General features: G+C 43.5%; 2 protein-coding genes across 4 annotated transcripts in view; both read left to right on the forward strand.

Moving 5' to 3' along the window:
• Positions 1 to 1021: 1021 nt before the first annotated feature.
• Positions 1022 to 18998, forward strand: Sar1a (secretion associated, Ras related GTPase 1A). 3 transcript variants are annotated; one of them, XM_005390066.1, is made up of 8 exons: positions 1040 to 1128; positions 4262 to 4387; positions 5604 to 5677; positions 5947 to 6066; positions 6482 to 6547; positions 10390 to 10493; positions 14149 to 14280; positions 16598 to 18998. In XM_005390066.1, the coding sequence occupies exons 3-8, from the start codon at positions 5620 to 5622 to the stop codon at positions 16712 to 16714; spliced, it is 597 nt and encodes a 198-aa protein (XP_005390123.1). In that variant the 5' UTR covers positions 1040 to 1128; positions 4262 to 4387; positions 5604 to 5619; the 3' UTR covers positions 16715 to 18998. The 3 variants fall into 3 exon arrangements, with proteins under 3 accessions (XP_005390124.1, XP_005390123.1, XP_005390122.1); XM_005390067.2 differs by lacking the exon at positions 4262 to 4387 and having other exon boundaries at positions 1022 to 1042; XM_005390065.2 differs by lacking the exon at positions 4262 to 4387.
• Positions 18999 to 20220: 1222 nt separating this feature from the next.
• Positions 20221 to 21882, forward strand: part of Tysnd1 (trypsin domain containing 1) — a gene marked incomplete in the record, with an annotated part of 10665 nt that continues 9003 nt past the window's right edge. Inside the window, 1 exon segment of the mRNA XM_013516961.1 lies at positions 20221 to 21882. Coding sequence (XP_013372415.1) covers positions 21554 to 21882 — 329 coding nt within the window.

The raw sequence follows: 21882 nt of genomic DNA on the forward strand, positions 1-21882 counted from the left end.
TTGTTGGAATTATGATAAATTTCTATTTTTCTCCTTAGTATTGGAGATTGAACCCAGACCTTCATACTGAGCTATTCCTAGACACATTTTTAAAGTGTTGGTTATTTATTTAGGAGACAAGTCTCCCCAAATCACCAAGTTGCCCAAACTGGGTTTAGACTTGTGATCCTCCTCCTGTCTCAGCCTCCCAGAATGCTGGATTTCAGGTGTGGGCCACCATGCCCCAAAATTCTAATTTCCCTGAAGGATAACTGAGATTTTCATGTTAATGAATCTTTCTATCTAAAAGCATCATCTTTCTACTGGAATGTTTTCTTATCTATGAAATATGGATAATGATACCAACCTCACAGGGCTGTTCTCAGAATCCAGTGAGGATATGCATCAGAAGCACGGTATGCTAGGGACAATATGTTCTTTGCCACTTAGCTGTGTTCAGGCTTGGTTATTTAACGTGAACTTCGGTTCTTTTATGTGTACCACTGAGTTGATAAAGTATCTGCTTCAAACGACCGAAATGAGGCTTAAATGAGATGAAGCTCTCCCAGGGCCCAGCTCAGCGTCTGGAACCTTAGTGCTCAATGAATATCAGCTGTTTTTCTAAAACTAGGCTATCCCTGGGCAGGACAATGTGACTTAATTCATTCCATTAGCTTGGTGACCTCCAGCCGAGATCATCGGGCCCAGGATCAGCTCGCGTCTCCTAGAAGGCGGCTACGGCGCCTTCTGTCTCTCCAGGTGCGTCCCGGGACGCAGAGAGACCTGCAACGCCGGTACCCAGCGCCACCACTGCCGCAGGATCCTAGGACCTCATCCGCGACCGCCGACCTGGCGCTGCCACGTCTCGCGCGGCCCGCAGGCTCCACGAGAGCTGGGTGCCGGGACCCGCCCCCAAGCGCCTTACGTCACACTTTAGCCCCCCTCCCCCTCCCCTGCCGGCCGAGTCCCCGGTAGGGCGGTACCTGGGCAGAACGGCGAGACGCTAGGGGCGGGACAAGCGTGCGCCCGGAAGTCTAGGAGGAAAGGGTGTGACGCACATCCGGTGAGTAGCTGGCGGTCAGGGGTGCTGCTGGTCTGTGCTGAGGAGGGTCCAAGCCGCCCGCTGCCGCTGAAGGAGCCCCTCGGGCTGTGAGTCAGAGGGCTACGGCGGAGGGTCAGGCGTGTCGACGGAACTGGGGCGGTGGGTGGAGAGGGTCGGGCCGGAGGCCGGCCTCGGCGGGATGGGGGGGAAGTGACACGCAGGCGGTTCTGTGGGGCCGCGGGACTGGTTCTGGGCGGGGACGGGCCGCCTCGGCCGGGTCTGAGCATCTGCTGCCGGCCTCGGGTGTGGAGTTCGGCGGCATTCCGCCGGGGAGGCTTGCAGCTGCGGGGTCTGGGCTCCGGTGTGTGATCCCCGCCGTGTCCCCTGCCGGATGAGCGTCAGTCCTCGGTGAGGCCGGTGGGAGGGCGCCCGCGATGATCATCCTCGTGCTGTAGACTCGAGGGTGAGACCCTGCGAGGCCCCGAAGCTAGCAGGTGCGAGCGCCAGGCCCAGGTCCCCAGGCTCCTCGTTCGGGGCTCCTCCCAGCGTACCTGACGTCCTGTGTCTGACCCCGTGTTTTCTCCTGCCTTCTTTTTTCCCTCTCCTGTGCGTGGAAAAATGTACGTTTGGCATAGTTAAGTGTTTTCTTCACGATTCACGATTCACGATTCTAGCCGAGGGTCAGACACCGAATTGCCTGTGTGAGTATTCGCCTGAGTCCATCTGCTTAGGTTATGACAGGTTTAGCGAGATTTGCCATGGGCTGATCTTTGACACATATCCCTTCCTAACTAAGCAGAGTTTCTTAGCAAAAAGCTAGGTAGCTACCTGCTACCCTAGATCTGCTCTGAGTGTATGTAAGAAGTAATGTGCGAGCCGGGCGTGGTGGCCCATGCCTGTCATTCCCGCGCTCAGGAGGCTGAAGCAGGAGGATCAGCGAGTTCTAGACCAGCCTGAACTGCAAAGGGAAACCCTGTCTCAAGAAACAAATTAGGAAAAAGAAGTAATGTGTAAATATTTTATTGGCTAATGGTCAGTTTGTCGCTTCTCTTTTCTGTATATTTCAATCAGTCCTGAAATGTGCAAGTTTTCAATTTAAGTACAGCACTGTTTTTGTTGCTTTTTAGGGCCCTTAAATTTTAGAGTGTTCTGATTTGCCATAAGGTGATGGAGTGCATCACGAATAGAAAATAATGCTAGATATGGGGGTGCACACCTGTAATCCCAGTGCTCGGGAGGCTGAGGCAGGAGTGCCACAAATTTGAGGCCTGCCTGGGCCACAAAATGAGTTCAAGGCCAACCTGAACTACATAGTGAGACCTTGTCTCCAAAAAAAAAAGAAGAAAAAAAGAAAATAAATAGAATGTCAGTTATCAAAATATCCAGAAGATATGAAGTAAAAATGACTTCAAGTATTATCTGTAGTTGCAGGGCTAATGAAATAAGTTGATTTTAAGCAGTTCTGTGGTTCGGATTTGAATTTTATGTGATGTTATCAGGAAGGGCTTTGGCCTTGGTTTAAAGGAGGAGAGATTAAGTTCTAAAAATGTCAACTTTTTCAGCTGAGTAGTCTTGAACAAGTCAGCTACTGTAACAGTGTCACCATCCTCATCTAGTTAAAATGAGGGCAGTGCTTGATAGACTTGGAGTAAGGCTGAAATGGGATGTGTGTGCAGATACTGTGCATAAGTTTTGAAATGACTGATGAGTTGATATAGATCCTAAGCTCTCAGGATGGAGGAACCATCACTGCCGTTTCTCCCCCACCACACACACACACACTCTGGGTAGCAGTACAACACAATTCTTCTGCTCTAGTAAGTGTTTTTACTTTTTAGTATCATTTTAAGTTTCTTCACAGTCCATAGATCATTTGGAAGGAAGAATTGTAGGGCTTTAAAACCAGGAATGGCAAGGCAAAATAAATTAAAAAGTCAAAGTAATTTGCTTACTACAAAAAAAAAAATCCTTTAACAGATGAGCTTAGTGATGCATGTCTGTAATCCCAGCACTCTGGAGGCTGAGGCAGGAGGATTGCTGCAAGTTTGAGACCAGCTTTGGCTACATAACTGAGACCTTGTCTCAAAAAAACAAACAAACAAACAAAAAAAAAAAAAACCAGAACAAAACAGAACCCACACTAAAGAGTGGGTTTTTGCCTTTAAATCCACTCTAGTGGGTTTTTGCGTTGGTAGCTTTTATAGAATCTACTTGGTTAGGAATAATTCTAAAATGATGTAAAATTTAAAAACAAGTCTGCAAAATATGGATTGTAGCCTGTATAGTATAAATGAATATATAGAAGTGTTGGGTTGGAAAGGAATGGGCAGAGCGGGAGTAACTCTCAGAGGTGTTCTCTAAAGGCCAGCTGTGCTTCTGCAAGTAATAGACCAAGCAGAGTAGGGAAGGATCGCTGGACTGCAGGGATTGTAGAGGAAAGGTCATTGCTGTTTTACTTACCTGTAGTAAAGAGGAACTTTTTTTTTGAGACAGTGTAGTTTAGGCTAGCCTTGAACTCACTGCCTCACTGTGCCCCTGCCTCAACCTCCCAAGTGCTGGGATTACAAGGGTACGCCACCACTCCCAGCCAGGCATAGAGCACTTAAATTATTGGACTTCTTAAAGTCCAACTAGGTTTGTAGACTGTACTACTATTTAACATGCTAAATGTGCAAATGTGCTGTCTTACTGTGTCGGCCTCTGTATATGTGTGTATGTGTGTCTGTGTCGTCATCTTTCCTCCCTCCCTCCCTTCCTTCCACTCAGACCTTGTTCTCTTTTCTTTTTTTTCTCTTCTCTTCTCTTCTCTTCTCTTCTCTTCTCTTCTCTCTATTCTTCTCCTTCCCCCCCCTCCCCTCCCCTTCCCCCACTCTATGATTCTGGAGGTTGAACCTAGGACCATGGGCATACATGCTACATCCCTAGCCACTGCCAAAATATGTTTGAAATGAGCAGGAAAACCTCTTGTGTAGGGTCTTTTCATAGAAGTTTTTCCCTTAGTCTGTACCTTCACTCAGATTCCCATACTTTGTCCCTCTATGGCAGTGGTAGCAAACCTCCAGCACACATGCCGCTGTTTGTATCATTTGAAGCTCTCAAAGATTTGCCATCACTGCTGTATGGTACGAGCTTTGAACCCTAAGCAGTAAGCAGGTCCTAAAGTTTGCAGGTCCTGCTTTATAGTAAAAACCCACTAATTGGATGAAGAGGAAAAAAACATAACACTGTCTCTTTTTCCAGTTTCCATCTAATGCTATTTGAAGAATATATAAGTGGGGCTGGGTACAGTGGCATCCACCTGCAATCCCTGCTAATTAGGCTGAAGCAAGAGGAAGTCTTGAGCCCTGAAGTTGAAAGCCAACCAGTGTGAGAGCCCATCTCTTACAAATATGTGTAGACTTACTAGTAACTTCAAGTGATTGTTTTGTCTAGGTCTATAGAAAACAAATAAGTAGTGTTAATATCAGTACTAACTGAAATACCTGCTTAGGAGCCTACTGCTATATTATGAATTTTAAGAAAATAAGAATTTGTAAAGTGGGTTTTGACTTGGTTATATTATGAAGGGATTCCCTCTCCTCCGCGCACCCCCCCCCATTTCCTGTACTAGGGATTGAAGCTGGGCCTTTGCACTGAGCTACATGCCCAGTCCTTTCTAAAAAGTGTTTAAAATTTTTTATTTTGAGACAGGGATGTGCTGAGTTACCCAGGCTGGGCTTGAACTTGTGATCCTCCTGCCTCAGCCTCCCAGAGTGCTGGAATTCTTCATGGTTCCTGTATTGTGGAGGTGGACTGTGGAACTGGAGGTGAAATCCAGGGGAACTCTACCAATGAGTTCTATCCCCAGCCTTTTATTTTTAGTTTTGAGACAGTCTCACTAAGTTTCCCAGGTGGGATTTGAACTTGTGATCTTCCTTCCTATCTCCAAAATTAAAAGCATGAATCACTGTGCCTGGCTTCATGGATCTTTTTATAGTTGAAACATAATTGCAAAAGGGTAGGCAAATAATTGCTTAAGAAGAAAAACATTGGTAAATGGAACAGGGACAATTGTGATAGCCAGTAGGACTTTGGGTGACTGTTATTTTAGAGCTGTTTACAAGGATAGGTTAATACACTTTCACTCTGATTTTCTCCACAGTACATCTGTGGCTTTGGAGGCAGGGGCAGTGGTACTGGGAACCGAGGTTAGGGCCGCCTACCTGTAGCGAAGTAGGCAGGTACTCTACCTCTGAGTTACATCTCCATCCCTTTTTTAAATTTTAGTTTTAGTGAAATCTTGGTAAGTTGCCTAGGCTGGCCCCGAATTTATGCTTTTCCTGCCTCAGCTTTCAAGTACTAGGTAGGATTATAGGTGTGTCAGTGCACCTGGCTCTTTATAACTATTAGGGAACCGTGACTTTGTACAGTAGGATTCAAAATCCTTGTCTCAAGGGAGATTAGTTTATCTTCTTTGCATTCTTAGGCAAAGACATTTAAAACATGACATTACACGTACAGCGAGATGGAATAAGAGTTAACTTCTCCAGCACTGTAGTAGCATTCAGAAGGCTAATGTTTGCTGTTTTTCTGTTCTATGCAGGTACTAAGCATTAACAATGTCTTTCATCTTTGAGTGGATCTACAATGGCTTCAGCAGTGTGCTCCAGTTCCTAGGTAAAGCCATTTTCTTGAAATATATTGTAGGTTTAAAACTGTGTGCATTAAGTCAGGGTGTGGCTGTAATCCCAGCATTCCACAAAGGATGAAGCAGGAGGATCACCACAAGTTTGAGGCCAGCCTGAACTGCATAGTGCGACACTGTCTTAAAAAAAAGACAAAAAAAAAAAATCACTAAAAGTGTGCATTTCCCCCAATAGTTTAAATGCAAGCAGCCCTTGGGTATATAGAGAACAATTTACATTAAAACTTGTTTTCTCTTTTAGGGCTCTACAAGAAGTCTGGAAAACTTGTGTTCTTGGGTTTGGACAATGCAGGCAAAACCACTCTTCTTCACATGCTCAAAGATGACAGACTGGGCCAACATGTTCCAACACTACATCCGAGTAGGTTTGAAAATTTGAAGTGACCTGTTAATTATCAAAAGTCAATGTCAAAAAAAAAGGTTAATGTCAGGCTTGGACTGTAAACCCGGTTAACGTAGTTCTTTATCATCTGAGTCCCAGAATCCAGCTTACCCAAGTTAGCATAGAACATATTCAGGCCACATATGAGCAGGTCTAACCCTCTGCAGCTTTGTCACTGTCTCAGTGGGTCTGTTGTGGGATATTTTTCCTGTGTCTACATTGAAGAAGCAGAAAAGATCCTAGAGAAAAGCTAGCCCTTTACAATAGGTTGGGAATGTTTGCATGCCCATCTCCTTTATAAGGTGAAAGCTTCATTAAGTTTTACTCTAGTATTGGCTTACAGTACTGGTAGTTGGGTGTTCAAATGAAAAAGTTACTTTTGATAATTTTTCAGCATCAGAAGAGCTGACAATCGCTGGAATGACGTTTACCACTTTTGATCTTGGTGGACATGAACAAGGTGAGCGACTCAGTGGAAGCATAGTTTTGACTTACGGTTCATTTTGCTTCTGCCCGTCAGCAGGGTATTTTTACCTTTTAAATTATTTGCGTAGGGGCTGGGGATATTGCTCAGTGGCATACGCGCCTGCTTCACAAGCGCAAGGTCCTGAGTTCGATCCCTGGATTGCAAAAAAAAATTTGCATTTAAGATTGGGATTTTACTACTTCAGAGAAGTTGTTTTATGTACTTAGTATTTTTAAGTAATTTCAAACTTGTCCAGAATTGTATAAATAATACAGGAAATTTCATTCACTTACATCTTTTGTCCAGAATTACTGGTATCACCTCTCTTTCTCTCAAATACGTATTAATATTTACTTTTCTGAGTAACTTTTTATTTTTACTTTTTGGTTTTTGGCTTTTCAAGACACTATCTCACTATGTAGTCCAGGTTGGCCTTGAACTCACCATGTAACTCCACCTGTCCTCGAACTCCTGCCTGGAGTGGCGATCCTCCTCCCTCAGCCTCTGAATAGATTTAGTGGCACTTTTTTTCCCCAATGCTTTATTGTGTATTTCTTAAGAACAAGAATATTCCCTTTTATAATCATAATAGTTATTAAATCCAAGTTTTTTTAATGTGTTCTACATACTCATATGTATCCTCTGTCTCTTGTCCCAGTAATCTCCTTTTTTGCAGTTAGTCATCTAGAGCAGGGCAGTACAGTATCACACTCATGTCAGTTATCTTCGCTTTTGTATACTTTATTCAGTGGAGTATAAGTATGTAGGAAATTAACTTACTGCTTATAAGTAATTTTAAACTTGTCAGAAGTTCCTCATGTAACCATGTATGATGGCACATACCTATAATCCCAGCACTGAAGCCAGAGGATTGCAAATTTGAGCCCAGCCTTGGGCAACTCAGCAATTTATAGAGACCCTGTCTCAAAATAAAAATGGAAAAGGGTGGGGATGTAACTCAGTGTACAGATAGCCAAAATAATATACTGACTATGACCACTCTAATCTCTATAGATTTTCTGTATGTTCTGCCCATTTGGTGCAGTTGGAACATTTTCTTCTACTATTTTGTTCTTGTGTCTTTTGCCTTACTTAGGTTGTCTGTTTGGTTTGCAAATTTCCGTCAGGAATTAGTTTTTTTTTTTGAGACAGGGTCTCAGTGTGTATGAACTCACTATATAGTCCAGGGTGGCCTTAAACTCACCGTGATCCACCTGCCTCAGCCTCCTGAATGCTGGGATTACAGATGTGTGCCACCATGCCTGACTTGTACGTATTTTAGAGATTTACAGAATGGGCATCTTTGTTTCCCTGTATGAGGGATTGAACCAGGACTTCACCTATAATAGGCAAGCACCCTACCAGTGAGCTACATTCCATCCCTCAGAGTGAGAATCTTTGTCAGACACGTAGTTTACATTTAGCAAGACTAGGTAGAGGAGGCAAACATGTACGATACAGGAAATGGGAAGATAGGAAAAGGAAACCATTGAAATTCTTTCAGATTTACTCTGCTGATAATGAGTTGAGAAGTCTCCTAGAAGGAGACTTTTTAGGTTCCAAAAAAGAAGCATTTTATTAGGCTCAATCTAATAGTTTTTTTAAAGTTTAATTAAAAAGCAGAATCTTGATAGTTACTAATTGTTTAACATAATATATAGTCAATGGTTTCATTAGCATGCTTGGATTTCATTTGGTATTTGTATCCTGATAGATGTAGTATGTGTAGTATGATGATAATCACATAAAAGACAGAAAAAAGAAACGCAGACAAAAGGGTGTATGGGGATCTTTTGCTTGTGTTTTTGCTAGGCAGGGCCTCTGCCACCAAAATACATCTCTAGCCCCTGAAGTTGTGGGGTTTTTGGGTTTTGGTTTTTCTGTTTTGAGGTTTTTTTGAGTGAGAGTCTCATGTAGTCTAGACTGACCTCAAATGCACATTCTTCCAGCCTCAGCCTCCCAAGTACTGGGATCACAGGTGTATAACCACTGTGTTGCTCTGAGCATGTGGTTCTTTTTTTTTTCTTTCTTTCTTTTAGTACTGGGTATTGAACCCAGGGCCTTCACATTTGAACTACATCCACAGGCTTTTAAAGATTTTTTTCTGTTTTGAGACAGGGTCTCACTAAATTGCCCAGGCAGGTACATACACACCAGTTTGAGGTTGTGTTTTGATGGAAGAATTATGAATTATCTTGTTTCCTTTCTTTCCATAATGAACTTGTATTTTATTCATTTGGGTAGGAATGGGTAAGGTATCTTTTTCTGCTTTTTCCAAAATGGTTTTGTAACTGCTTACAAATTTAAATTCAGAGCAAGATAAGACTTTTGAACCAAGACCATCTGGAGAATACAGAAGGAATAGATACCAGATATCTTTAGATACTTGCGCTGGGAATTGTAGATTACTTGGGATGATAAATATAGCTTTCAGATTGTGTTATAGCAAAAAGTGTTGATATATATAGTTTTGTTTGAAGAAAATTTACTTAGTAGAAATACTTTTTCCTAATCTAGCCACCATTTTATAGATATTAATACAGTAAAACATTGTATATTTGGAGATTTCCTTTTTATTTGCATAACTTTACATTTTTACCTTATAAAGACAGTCTAGCTCAGTATATCAAACTCAGCATAGAAATGGAAAGTAAAAGGGAAAGTTCCAGCATCTCCTTCCTTGCCCCACTTTGAGAAATGACCAAATAACTGTTACTTGCCTTTGATATAGAGTTGCTTCCTTATTCCATTGCATGGACTAGAAATAACTGGTTTAAGAATTACAGTACAAGTGAGGTGGGTATAGCCCACCCCTACAATCCTAGCATTAGGGAGGCTGAAGCATGAGTTCCAGGCCACCCTGGGCTGCATAGTGAGTTCAAGGACAGTTTGAACTACATAGTGTCTCAAAAAGCAGACAAGCTAGGAGTGTGGCATATGCCTGCTGTAATCTCAGCATTCTGGGAGGCAGAGGCAGGAGTCTTGAAATTCAAAAAATTACATAAGGCTGGGAATGTAGCTAGTGTGAAACCCTTGAGTTCAGCCCCAGTACTACTAAAAAAAGGAAGACATTATAATGCAATTAAAGTATTACTTCCCAACTTTTATCACTTCTTTTTTGGGCACTAGGTATTGAGACAGGATCTTACTGTGTAGCCTAGGCTGGCCTTGAATTTCTAGTGATCCTCCTGTCTTAGCTTGCCTACTGCTGGGATTGCAGACCTGCTGTAACTTTTATCACTTCTTGTCACAAAACAAAATACTTTTATAGGGACTGTCATTAAATATAGGAGACTGAGTAACTGGCCTGGAGACTGTAGCTATTTATCAGGCCCAGCCCACCTCAAGGGGTGAGCAGCAGAGCGAACATTCACTAGTTAGGAACTAATAATCTGGAACTAAAGTTATTAGTCGGGTAAAGTCATTAGTGTACCTGTGCTGTAACTCAGGTTGCAGACACCGGGCGTCAAGGACAAGACCAGTCGCCTGAGGCAAATTAAAGGAATGTAAGACCAGGGAGTGGTGAAACTCAGCTGACAGAGGGGGCGGCCACCGCCTTTCAGTTCTAGCTGATCATTGGCATGCAGATTGCCAGATGCAGTGGTGTTTAAAGGACAGCAGAAACACTTCACTGTGCAATTTACAAAAATCAGATTTGGCTCATAGACCGTTATTTGCATCCTGTCTTCTCACTCAATACTTGCCAGGACATAGAGAATTCATAGGGGCTTAATGTTACTGAAACTGGCTAAGATTTGTCCATTTTATTGACCATTAGGTTTTTCATTTTTAAAGTACATGTTTTTTGTTGATGCAAATACAAATTTATGTTTTAGCTCGTCGGGTTTGGAAAAATTACCTCCCTGCAATTAATGGGATTGTCTTCCTGGTGGACTGTGCAGATCATTCTCGCCTCATGGAATCCAAAGTTGAGCTTAATGTATGTATATATTTTTTCCTTTCTTGGCCTGTGTTTCTTTTAAGGAAGACAGCTCAGTAGTACCAATATTTAATCATTCCAGGCAGTATGCACTGTGGTGGCACACACCTGTGATCCCAGCACCTGGAAGGCTCAGGTAGGAGGATTGCTGTGAGTTTGAGGCCAGCCTGGGTTACATAGTGAGTTTATAGCCAGCCTGAACTGCCTAGCAAGACCCTGTCTCAGAAAGCCCTTGGAAGAAAATGTTTTTAAATCTAGTGTTTTCAATGCCCTGAGGAACCTCAGTTTGAACTTGAATAAACTAACTCATGGTTTTTTATCCCCATTTTGTGTGTCCCATTTTGCTTAGGATACTCCTCAGTTTACGCCTATTGTCTCAGCATAGTTGGTGGGTTCCCTTGTACATACTACATACACTCTTTTCTTGGTTGGGTATCTCCATGGTAAGACCTTAAAAGAGATATTTGAGTTCTTTATAGATTTTTTTTTAAAGACAGGGTTTTGCTAAGTAGCTCATGCTAGCAATCCTCCTGCCTCAGCTTCCTGGGTACTGGGATCATAGGTATGTGCTATCACACTCAGTTTTTTTAGTTCTTTACATTTTTGAGTCTACCTTTCCAGGTTGTGCCTACCCCACCCTCTCCTTGAATGATTGGCCAGACTTAAAACCTGTTCTTAGGCTTCAGTTTTTGGTCCCATGCATTGTTTGATACAAGACAAGGGCTCCCTTTACGTTTTCGGCTTTGTCAGCATTGCGTTGCTCTGGCTTGACAGTTTCTAAGGACATTTCTCAAGTTCATAGCTATGGTCTTGTGGAGCTGCCAGAGGAGCAGGGCAGCCCTTTCCTTCCTTTCCCCTTGGCGTGGGCCACTGCCCCTTTCCTCAACTCCCTTTACACTCTCGATTTGGGTGCTCTCTGGCCGGCTCACACTTAGCTCTTTCACAAGCGCTTGTTCCTCTACTCAGTCCTTAAACGTGGGGCTTCCTCAGGGTCTTCAAGTCCTCCCAAGCCAGTTCCGTCTCCACGCCTGGGGCAGTGACTCCAGATGGATTTCTCTAGACCAGGCTCCTGAATTCCCGCCTCATGTGTGAGGCTACTACTATACAACTCTAGCAAACATAGAATGTAGGGGGCTGGGGAAGTCACTGCCCTGCCCTCAGAGCTTGGGCACCACCCTAGGACCATTCCGTATAACCCCAGACAAAGCACATGCTGCCTTTTTTTTCTCTTTCATTTTTGGCCCAGAAGCCTGATTTGCTGCATCTGCATGGTGTGCAGTGTGTCTTTTCTGTCATCCCAGCACCATTTCTCTGTTCGTGACCTGCAGTGGACGGAGCAGCTTTTCCCTCACCATCAAGCATACACTTTGCAGTTTTTTACTTTTTGTACACAAGAGCTTGGAATCTGTTGGGTCCACCACAGTGTCACTGTTCATCTTCCCCTGTCATCTTCCTGAACATGCAGTCCAGAAATCTGAATTACTGTAGATTCTGCCACCATTCTGCCAAGCACCATAAAAGGCAAAATTGTCATGCTTATTATTCTTTAATAGTTCTCTGTATTTTCAAGGTAAAACTGTAAATCTTTTGCTTAGCATATATGATCTTTTGTGATTGTCTCTCTTGTTTTTTCTCTCCAGCATTTGTTGCCTACCTTAAATTACATTCCACACAAAGCACAACTTGTCCTTCTTTGAATGTGTGCAAGTAGCTATTCCCTGCCTGGTTTCCCCACCAGCCTGCCTCACCCCTTTTGTTAAATTTTAACTGTCTTTGAAGAAATCTCAGAGCTGTATCATCACTTGTGGAAAACCATCCCTGACTTCTCAGACTGCATTATGTTAGCCTCTGCCTCCTACCAGTGTCTGTTGTCTTTGTTAATTTTCTTAGCCATCCCTCCCACCAGACTATGCACCTGTATAGTAGGGACTTTGTCTTGTATCTTTGTGAAACCCCTGTACAAGTGGACCCTCAAGTTACAACTGGCCTGACATACAAACAACTTGGGTTGTGACTGGAATTTTAGTTTTAATGTAAGACCGAAGTCTTGGGTAATGACTTGAATTTTAGTTTTAACGTAAGACCGAAGTCTTGGGTTATGACTTGAATGCTGGCCGCTTGTGCTTCCAGATGGTTTCATACAGATTTAACCCTTCAAACGTTCTGGAAGGGACATTACAACATCCTTTCCTGGTGGGGTTAGTTGAGAAATCTTGGGCCAGTATCTCTGTAAGGATCCTGAGATCTGCCTCTATGCGGGAGAGAGACTTTGCAGGCTCTGTAGATGGGCCTTAGCATTCACTTGACAACCTAAGTTACCACCAGCCCTCAGGGAAGGAATTGAGTTTGTAAGTCAATTGGATACATTGTGTCAAAGCATTGGATACATAGTTGGCACTTTGTTGGTACTTAATAAATAACATCCTTACACTGATTTTGTCTAACATTTCCTGGAATTGAAGATGGTCAAATCATGTTCTTGGTCCCTTCAATTCTGCTTTCCTTCTTAGTTTTCTGTCAGTGAGAATTAGATGCCCAGGACTGAAATCTAGGCCCTTTTTGATTTATTTGGTTTGTTTTATCTAACTTTAGATGTTCGTATTATTCATTTTACTTCCTTCTCTATAATGCCTTCTGCACTATTTACTGAACGCTGCTACATTATGGACCATCCCCTCTTTTTGTTGAGACAGGATCTCTCTACTTAGTTCAGGCTGGCCTTAAACTAAGCAGCATAGGCTGCCTTGAACCGAAATGATCCTCCTGCCTCACCCTCCCAAGTGCTGGGATTACAGGCTACCACGCCCAGCTTGGAAGTACAGGCTTTATTCTCTGACTTGAGGATTTGTGGTCTGTAGGATCGGTGTAGCTAACTTTTCAGACTTGCACTGTCATGTGGGTTATCTCTTCCTATCCCATACACTGTGTCACTTCCCCTCAGTATCAGTGCTTTGATCAAGGCATGCCGTAGGCCATGTGCTTTCCTGAACTCTTACCCTCCGGGGCAAGCCATTGTTTGTGTTTTTCTCTTTTTCACTTATCTAAGTCCTGTCTTTCCTTTAGAGCGCAGTTTTGATTCTCTGTCTTTGCTAAGATTTTCCTCCAGCCCAAATTGTCATTTTATTTTCTGGAACTTGTTTTAGTAATATTCTGTTCCCCTGCATTGTGACCCTCAATCATCTACCACATTGTCTTCTCACCTAGCTTTGTTATCATAAATAGGAACATTGAGGAGGAGGTGTCTCTTACCCATTCTGTGCTCCTCCAAGGTCCTGCAAGGGCTTTGCCCTCACTGAGTGTGCAGCAGGCACTCGGAGGGGTCCTGTAGTTGTCAGCAAGGCTCTTCAGCTGGAGCACTGTCCCCACAGTTGTGCCAAGCAGGTGTTCTGAGGATGATTTGTGGCTGCGCAGACTGGCTCAGAGTTGAGCTTGGCCAGTCTGGCTGCCTGTGCATAGGCATCCTTAAGTTGCAATTTGCATCCTTAAGAGGCACTCGGAGGTCTTTACCTAATGTCAAGATGAACCTTGAATCGGGTACAGAGATGGTCAGACTTTCACACTGCATGTGTGTTATGAGACCAATAGAAGCTAAAATGGTCATTATCTGGTGGCTCTCATAGGCCTCTCGCTTAGCTTCTTTTCATCCTATCTGCAGGGGTTAATGACTGATGAAACAATATCCAATGTGCCAATCCTTATCTTGGGAAACAAAATCGACAGAACAGATGCAATCAGTGAAGAAAAACTTCGTGAGATATTTGGGCTTTATGGACAGACCACAGGAAAGGTAAGAGAAATGGCTTCAAGAAGAATAAAAGGACATTCACAACATTTAACACCAATGTTTGGCTGTCAGATTTTCCTTTTTTTTTTTTTTTTTTTTTCAAAAATTAGAAGAGGCTTAGGATTTAGTTTAGTGTAGGTATTTTATAAACTCACTGAAGGCAGGAACATGTTTTTTCTTTTTCTTTTTCTTTTTTTTTGGTTTTGGTTTTTCTCCGGTACAGGGAACTGAACTCACGACCTTGCGCTTGCCAGGCAGTCTTTTTCTTTTTTTTTAATTTGTAGTACTGGGGATTAAACCCAGGGCCTTGCATATACCAGGCAAATGCTGTACCACTGAGCTATATCTCTAACATTTCTTATTTCATTTTGAGATAAGGTCTCAAAGTTGCCCAGGCTGACCTTGAACTGAGGATCTCCTTGCCTCAGCCTATGAAGTAGGAAAGACTCTTGGTATGGGATCTTACTCATTTGTGAGTTTTTTTTCCTAGCTGGGCATGGTGGTGCAAGCCTGTATCTCAGCACTGAGGAGGCTGGGGCAAGAGGATTGCTGTGAGTTTGAGGCAGTCTGGGCTACATAGTTAGAGTCTGTCTCAAAAAAATGAAAAAAAGAACCCAAAGAACAAAAAAAAAAGTTTTTTTTTTTCTCTTTTGGATGGGTCTGAAGTGAGGGTAGGGTGAGGGGAAGGAAGAAGAGGAACCTTGAAGGACATATTGAGGACTATGACCAACCCTACTCATGATCAAATTTGAGCTGGAGCAGAGGGACAGAGGGAAAGGAGTTGGAGGTCAAGAGAATAAGGGGCAAGAGGGAGGAGTTGCTGGGCCAGAGGAGAGACTGACTGAGAGACTGAGGCCAATCAGGGCCCAGGAAGAAAGAAATACCATGGATCGACATCAGGGAAAAGTGGTTGAGGGGTGAATTCATTAACTTAGTTTATTCTACTAGTGCCAGGTCTTTGAGGTTCAGGAGTTGATGTATTCAGGGAACAGGCCCATAATAATCTCTCAAGTCTTTGAATATAAGTAAAGAAAATATATAATGCAATAAAAATGAGATTTTATTTATTATTATTCATTTAAATTTTTTGTTTTGGTGTTTTTTATTTATTTTATTTCATTTTTGTTTTGGTGTTTTTTAGATAGGGTTTTGCTACATAGTTCAGGCTGGCCTGGAACTAACTATGTAGCCCAGGCTGGTCTCCAACTCTCTATGATTCTCCTGCCTCAGCCTCTTGAGTACTAGGATTACAGGCGTGCGTCATCATTTTTTTCAGATCTGATTTTGAAAAATTGTTTTGAAAGCATAGTACTTAGCTGGAAATCAGGTTTTGTTGACTGGAGATTTCAGGTTATAAAAAAGAGCAATCACTTATTGATCACTCACCTTCCCTTGTTCCCCTTCCCATTTGCACATGTTCTTCCTACTTATATTTGTCTTCCATTTTGCTCCTTATGTACCCTTTGGGTTTCTCACACAAAAGAAATAGTGCTATATTTAAACTTGTGTGTTTGATTTATTTCACTTAAAATTATGGTCTTGAGGTGCATCTGTTTACCTAAAAATGTTTCAAGTTTATCCTTTATGGCCAGGCATACAAGTTTATCCTTTTGGCAATGGATACGAAATATCCATTGTACCAAACCACATATTCTTTTTCCACTCATTTGTTGATGTGCATATGGGCTGTTTCTAAGATTTAGCTGTTATAAATTGTGCTACCATAAACATGAGTGTTCATGTATCAATCACTGTGGCATGTTGCTTTTAACTCTTTCAGGAAGATACCTACAAGAGGAATAGCTGGGTCAAATGGAACCTCTAGTTTCAGTGTTTTGAGAAATTTCCATACTGATTTCCACAGTGGTTGTACCAATTTACACTCCCACCAGCAATGGAGAAGGGTTCTTTTTTTCCCCACAACCTCACCGGCATTTGTTAGTGCTTAATTTCTTGATGATAGCCGTTCTTTCTGGAAATGCAGTCTCGGTGTTGTTTTAATTTTCATTTCATGAGTGATCAGTGATGTTGAACATCTTTTCATATATTTGCTGTTTGTACTTCATCTGAGAAGTATCTGCATTTCAGATATCCATTTTTGGATTGGGTCTTTAAATTTAGGGACCCTGATTTTTGTTTTGAGTTCTTTATATAGTGTAGGTATTAGGCTTTTGTCTGAGGAGTAGCTGGTAAAAATTTTCCTGTTCTGTGGGTTGTCTCTTCACTCTGTTGGTGATTTCATTTGCTGTGCAAGTGATCGTCCTTTGAAGCTTTTCTGCTCCGGAGATGCTAATGGGCGTTCTTGGTTTTGCCTCTGCAGGGGAATGTGACTCTGAAGGAGCTGAACGCCCGCCCCATGGAAGTGTTCATGTGCAGCGTGCTCAAGAGGCAAGGCTACGGCGAGGGTTTCCGCTGGCTCTCCCAGTACATTGACTGATGTTGGGACGGTGAAAATAAAAGAGTTTTACTCCTCTGGACTGATCCTATTCACAGCTTCCTCATGAACTTTTCTAATAGAACAAGGAAAGCTCTCCAACCATGTCTGGCGTTGAGAAGCCAAGAGTCTCTGTCAACTCTCATCGCCCAGTGGTGACATGTGCTCTTCTCCACACTGTTGGGAGGTAACACTGCCCCAAGTGCTGGTGCAGGTCAGTGTCCTGGGACTCGGAAGCTGGCAGGATTTGCCAGGAAAAGCTGTGTGCCATCATGGGACACCTCAGAAGAAAAACACGTCTCACCACTGTGGTTGACTTCAAAAGAAAGTGATTCTATTTTTTAAAGAAAGCATTGTTAATGTAATTGGTATCCCTCCCAACTTTTGAGTTTCAATTTACTTGGTCCAGAGTTTTCTATTCTTTTTTTTTTTAACTAGTGAATGGCATTTAGATATTTCATGAAATTATGAACAGATGCACATTGGAGGCCAGAGCTCAGAGGGGTGAACTTTCTCCTGCTGAGTTAGCGGGCGGTGAGAAAAGCTCTCCTGAGCTCCTCTTCTTCGTAACTGCCTTGTAGGAGGTGGCATCAGCGTGGCATGGAGAGCTAGGGAGAGCACAGAGCCCTGGCCTCGTGATCGTGGCAGGTACCCACTATGGTCAGCTGGAGTTGTTCCTCATCACGGAGTGAGTAGCAGTTGGTTCACTGTGGAGGAGTTAATTATAAAGGGGTTACTGTTATATTATTTTTGCTTATAAAGTTACAGATTTCAGTCGGTCTTTGCTTTTGTATTGGTGAAATTTCATTTTTCTTGCTAGCACCTTCCTTTCTCATTTTCAGTTAATAAAAGGTGACTTGGAGTTGAGGACATCTGTCATGCAGTCATATGCCGCAGGTGTGCCTCATTTGGCATCGTATGGATGGGGGTGTGTTCTGAATAGGATGGCACAAGACAGAGCTATTAGCTTAGAGGGTTCATGAGGATGTAAACATCTGGTGGTTTGGCACTTAGAAACTAGGAAAGATACTTTTAGTGGGCTTTCAAATTCTACTTGCAGAATTGATTTCTCTCTCGGGCTCTTCATCGGCTCTGTCTTTTTCTTACATCTTTTTCTCCTTACTGGTTATCTATTTTGCTGGTGTTTAAAGTAAAGGTCAACATGTGTAGCTTTTCCAGATTTTTTCTACCTGGTATGAAATGGATTTGCCTGTTGCAGAAATAAGCGAGGGAAAACACTAGTGCAAGGGCCTGCTGCACAGCTCTTCCCTTGGAGGCCGCATCCCTGACATCAGAGATTACCCAGTTCAAAAGCAGCGGCCCGGTGAGGGCCACAAGCTTTATTTTTCTAGCATTCCATTTTCTTAGTGCCACTTGTGAAATTGGATATTTATAGTCTTAACCGATACTGTACCCTGGTAGGAAAGATAAAAGGCTAGGAGATGGTTTAAGATGGGAAATATCTATTGGGTTTCCCTTTAATAAAAAGTTAGAGATAGTTTCCTCGAAATTGAAAATTGAGATGATGCTTTTTGGCAGAGAAGTGAACTCAGTTCAGGATTCCTGCTTCCAATGGGAGGGTAGGGACTGTGGATAGCATAGCCCAGGTTGGATCTATCATTCTTGGTCTTTAGTACTGACTGTTGGGAAAGCCCTCTTTTTGGCTTCAAGTCCATAACAAAGAGGCTGGTTGAAGTTCGAGCCTGGGAAGGGCGTGCGTTGCATTGGTAGCACGCACAGGCAGATTAGGACGAGACTGCTGTCTTGGAAAGGAATAAAGCCTTAAGTGAACAAATCTAGCTAACAGTGGATGAACTAGGAGTTAACTTGCATATTTTTTCTTTCTTTTGGCTAAAGGTTGCCCATAGTCTCTGTCTAGGGACATGAGAGATTGCTTCAGTGTTACTTTTCTTACTTTATTTTTTTTCTACCTGCCCCTAATCACTTTGTAACAAGCTAGAAAACTGTGGGCTCTAAGTAGGGCAGCTTTTTATGAAAGTGGTTTATATTGGCCACCGGAGAAAGGGGATAGAAAAGTCAGGTTGCACCAGCCTGTCTTTTCCCCACAGAACACTGCTGGTACCTAAGGAAGCTGGAAGAGGCTGCGAGGAGGAGCTTAGCTCCAGGCAGAGGAGCACAGCCTTGGACAGGAGCTCCCATGAATTGAGACTTCTCATTCTGTTTTATCAGAGTGCGCATACATCCTACTTCAGGAAAAGTAAAACAGTCATTTACAAAAGAAAGTCAGTCTGTATTCTAAGCATTTTAATAAAAACTTAAAAACCAATGTCCTATTTCTTGCTCTTTTTGCCATGGATTTGTTCTGTTTGAGCATACAGCATGTTTTGTTTGGGGGAGAAAAAACAGTGTTCTTCCCTACCTATAGGAATAAACGTGTAGGGTGGGTGGATATGAGAGACTGCAATTTTGCTGGAAAAATACACCAGGCCAACAGCAGTAGTAAAATCAGTGCTGTCTGAAAACCTTGGAATAGCCTGTGAACCCAGAGCTGTTGGTCGTCTGCAGCACGATGGGATGGCAGATGCTTGAGCAAAATCTTTTCTTAATGTGCTGGTGAGCAGAGTCTCTAGCTGTGCTTCATTCAGCATTTTCGTCAATATAGGAGAGAACTGAATACTACACCTGGCAAAAATGAGAGGGAGTCTATGCATGTGCATTTAATAGGCATGTGCAAAGCCTTGCTTTATTTTACTTTCATTTTTATTTTTTTGCCATGTAGTTTGTGCTATGCTGGTCTTGAACTTGTAGCTCAGGCTGGCTTCAGAATCCAGATCTTCCTGCCTCAGCATCCTGAGTGCTGGGATTATAGGTATGCTTCACCACACCCAACTGGAAAACCTCAATGAGATTCCAGAACTGAACTATTAGGACAAGTAGCCTGGGAAGCATTGCAGTAAATTCTCTACAACTAAAGATTAAGTCGGTTAAGGTGTCCTGTCCCTGTTGCTCTGACAGGAGGCAGTGGGTTCCATGGGTAAATGGGGTTTTTTTTGTTTGAGGCCAAGTGGAATGTGAGGATCAGAGGCTGAGTCAGTGGGCCTTGCACTTAGTGAGTCCTGGCTGCTACTGGCTATCACTTGGGACTTCTCTCTACTGTGGTTTGCCATTAACACAGAAAAACTTGACACCTAACAGGGCACACTAGAGGCCTGAGGGTCAGTAAAAGAATCACTGGACTCTAGAGAGAAGGAAAGTCTTAATTGCTAGGAAGTTGATGTAGGTAAGAGACCAAGCTGGGATCAAGCTATCTCCTATATCACAAAGCCAAAAGAGGACAGTGCCCAGTACAGGAAGACAGCTCAGTTTTAGCCCTGAAAACATATTTTCTCTTTCTCAAACAGCACTCTTTTTGTTTTTTGTCTTTTTGAGACAGGGTCTTGCTATGCAGTTCAGGCTGGCCTTGAGCTCACTTTGTACCCCAGGCTGGTTTTGAACTCGCAATGATCCTCCTTCCTCACCTTTCTGAGTGCTGGTATTACATGTGTGTGTCACCATACCCGGCTTTTATAGCATTCATTTTATTCAAAGAATCCATGCAAAAACTTTGTCACTTAACAACTGAATATTTTTTCATTAATGCTGACAGACATGTACTAGTAACTAAAAATGAACATGCATTTTATTGATACAGAAGAGCAGACCTTCATAAAATGTCTCACCTGTGGTAACCGATCTAGGGCTATTACGAAGTTCACCTGTTCACCTGTCCGCAAGGGTACTTCTTTCCAAAAGTAGGAAAGTTTTATTTTAGCCTAAATTAGAGATGCAGCATTGTAGTTTGTGGAGCAAAGCTGTACTGCTAGCCATGTGCTGTCCTATGAGTTTAAAATGGTTTTCACACTTTTAAATGATTGAAAAAAAGATGCTATTTTATGACACATGAAAATTAAATGAAATTCTAATTTATAAAATTTTCTTGACTACAGCCACCATCATTCCTTTGGCTTTTATGTGCTAGAACTGCAGAGTTGAATACTTTGAGACAGGATTAATGGCCTGCAAAAATTTGAACTATTTCCATTCTGGACTTTTAGAGAAAAAGGGTTTGGCTTCTGACCTACATAAATCTTGAGTGGTGATTATGTCATTATGTGAAATATGCACTAAACTATAGGGTTGTATAATTCTTTTTTTGTTCTGTTTTGCTTTTGGAACTGTTTGTCATAGTCAGTTAAAGCACAGTTAATTTAGAGCACACCCACTTTCCCTGAGACCTGTCCTGTTGGGGCTTTGGCAACAAAGGGCTCTAAAAGTAATATCGTGAGTCTCATGCCCCCTAGTGGACCGCTGTAGGATTTGTTTTCAAAATTTCAACGTACCGGCTATTCCCTGGTCCATATTAGCCCGGGATCTGAGGATAAAGGTCCTACCCTTGTGCCGAGGCTGACCGCTCCTGGGCACATTTAGCCACGTCAGCGCTCAATGCTGTTCCCTACGCCTGCAAACAAGAGGCTGGGCTGACGGGACCCGCCTTCCTTTCCTCCCATCTCATTCAGTCTCTTGACGCCGCACGCCTGTCACTCTCCCAGGGCTCGTCCTAGGGGACAGTTGCTTCTGAAGTCCCACAGGTTTAACAGACCAAGGAGGGCGGGGACAGGAGGATCGGCATTAGTAGCCAATCAGAGTTCGGCGCCATGCCCAGCCAATCGAGTGGGAGCTAATGGAGTTAGCCAATCGGGCTCGACGAGGAAGCCGGGAGTCAGTACTTGCGCCTCTCGCATTCCAGCTGTGGTTGACTCTGCGCAGGGTCGCCAGCCCCTCGAGGGTCCCGGCTCGCTCGCTCGTCCTCCCGCAAGCCCTAGCTGTCCGGTTCCCGAGGCCATGGGGCGGCAGTGGGGCCCCTCCATGAGGGCGGCCGAGCAGGCGGGCTGCGTGGTGAGCGCCTCCCGGGCCGAGCAACCCGAGGCGGGTTTGTGGAGCTGCAGCGGGGTCATCCTGAGCCGCAGCCCCGTCCTGGTGCTGTGCCACGGGGGAATCTTCACCCCTTTCCTGCGCGGGGGCAGCGGGGCCCTCACCGCGGCCGGCGCCACCTTCCTGCCCGGCGACAGTTGCGGCGACGACCTGCGCCTGCACGTGCAGTGGGGGCCAACGGCTGCGAGTCTTGCTGGCCGTGCGGAGCAGGGCCCCCCGGGGCTGTGCACGCCCCGCTG

This window comes from Chinchilla lanigera, unplaced genomic scaffold (assembly GCF_000276665.1).
Source record: "Chinchilla lanigera isolate Chin_1 unplaced genomic scaffold, ChiLan1.0 scaffold00036, whole genome shotgun sequence".
Classification (NCBI taxonomy): Eukaryota; Metazoa; Chordata; class Mammalia; order Rodentia; family Chinchillidae; genus Chinchilla; species Chinchilla lanigera.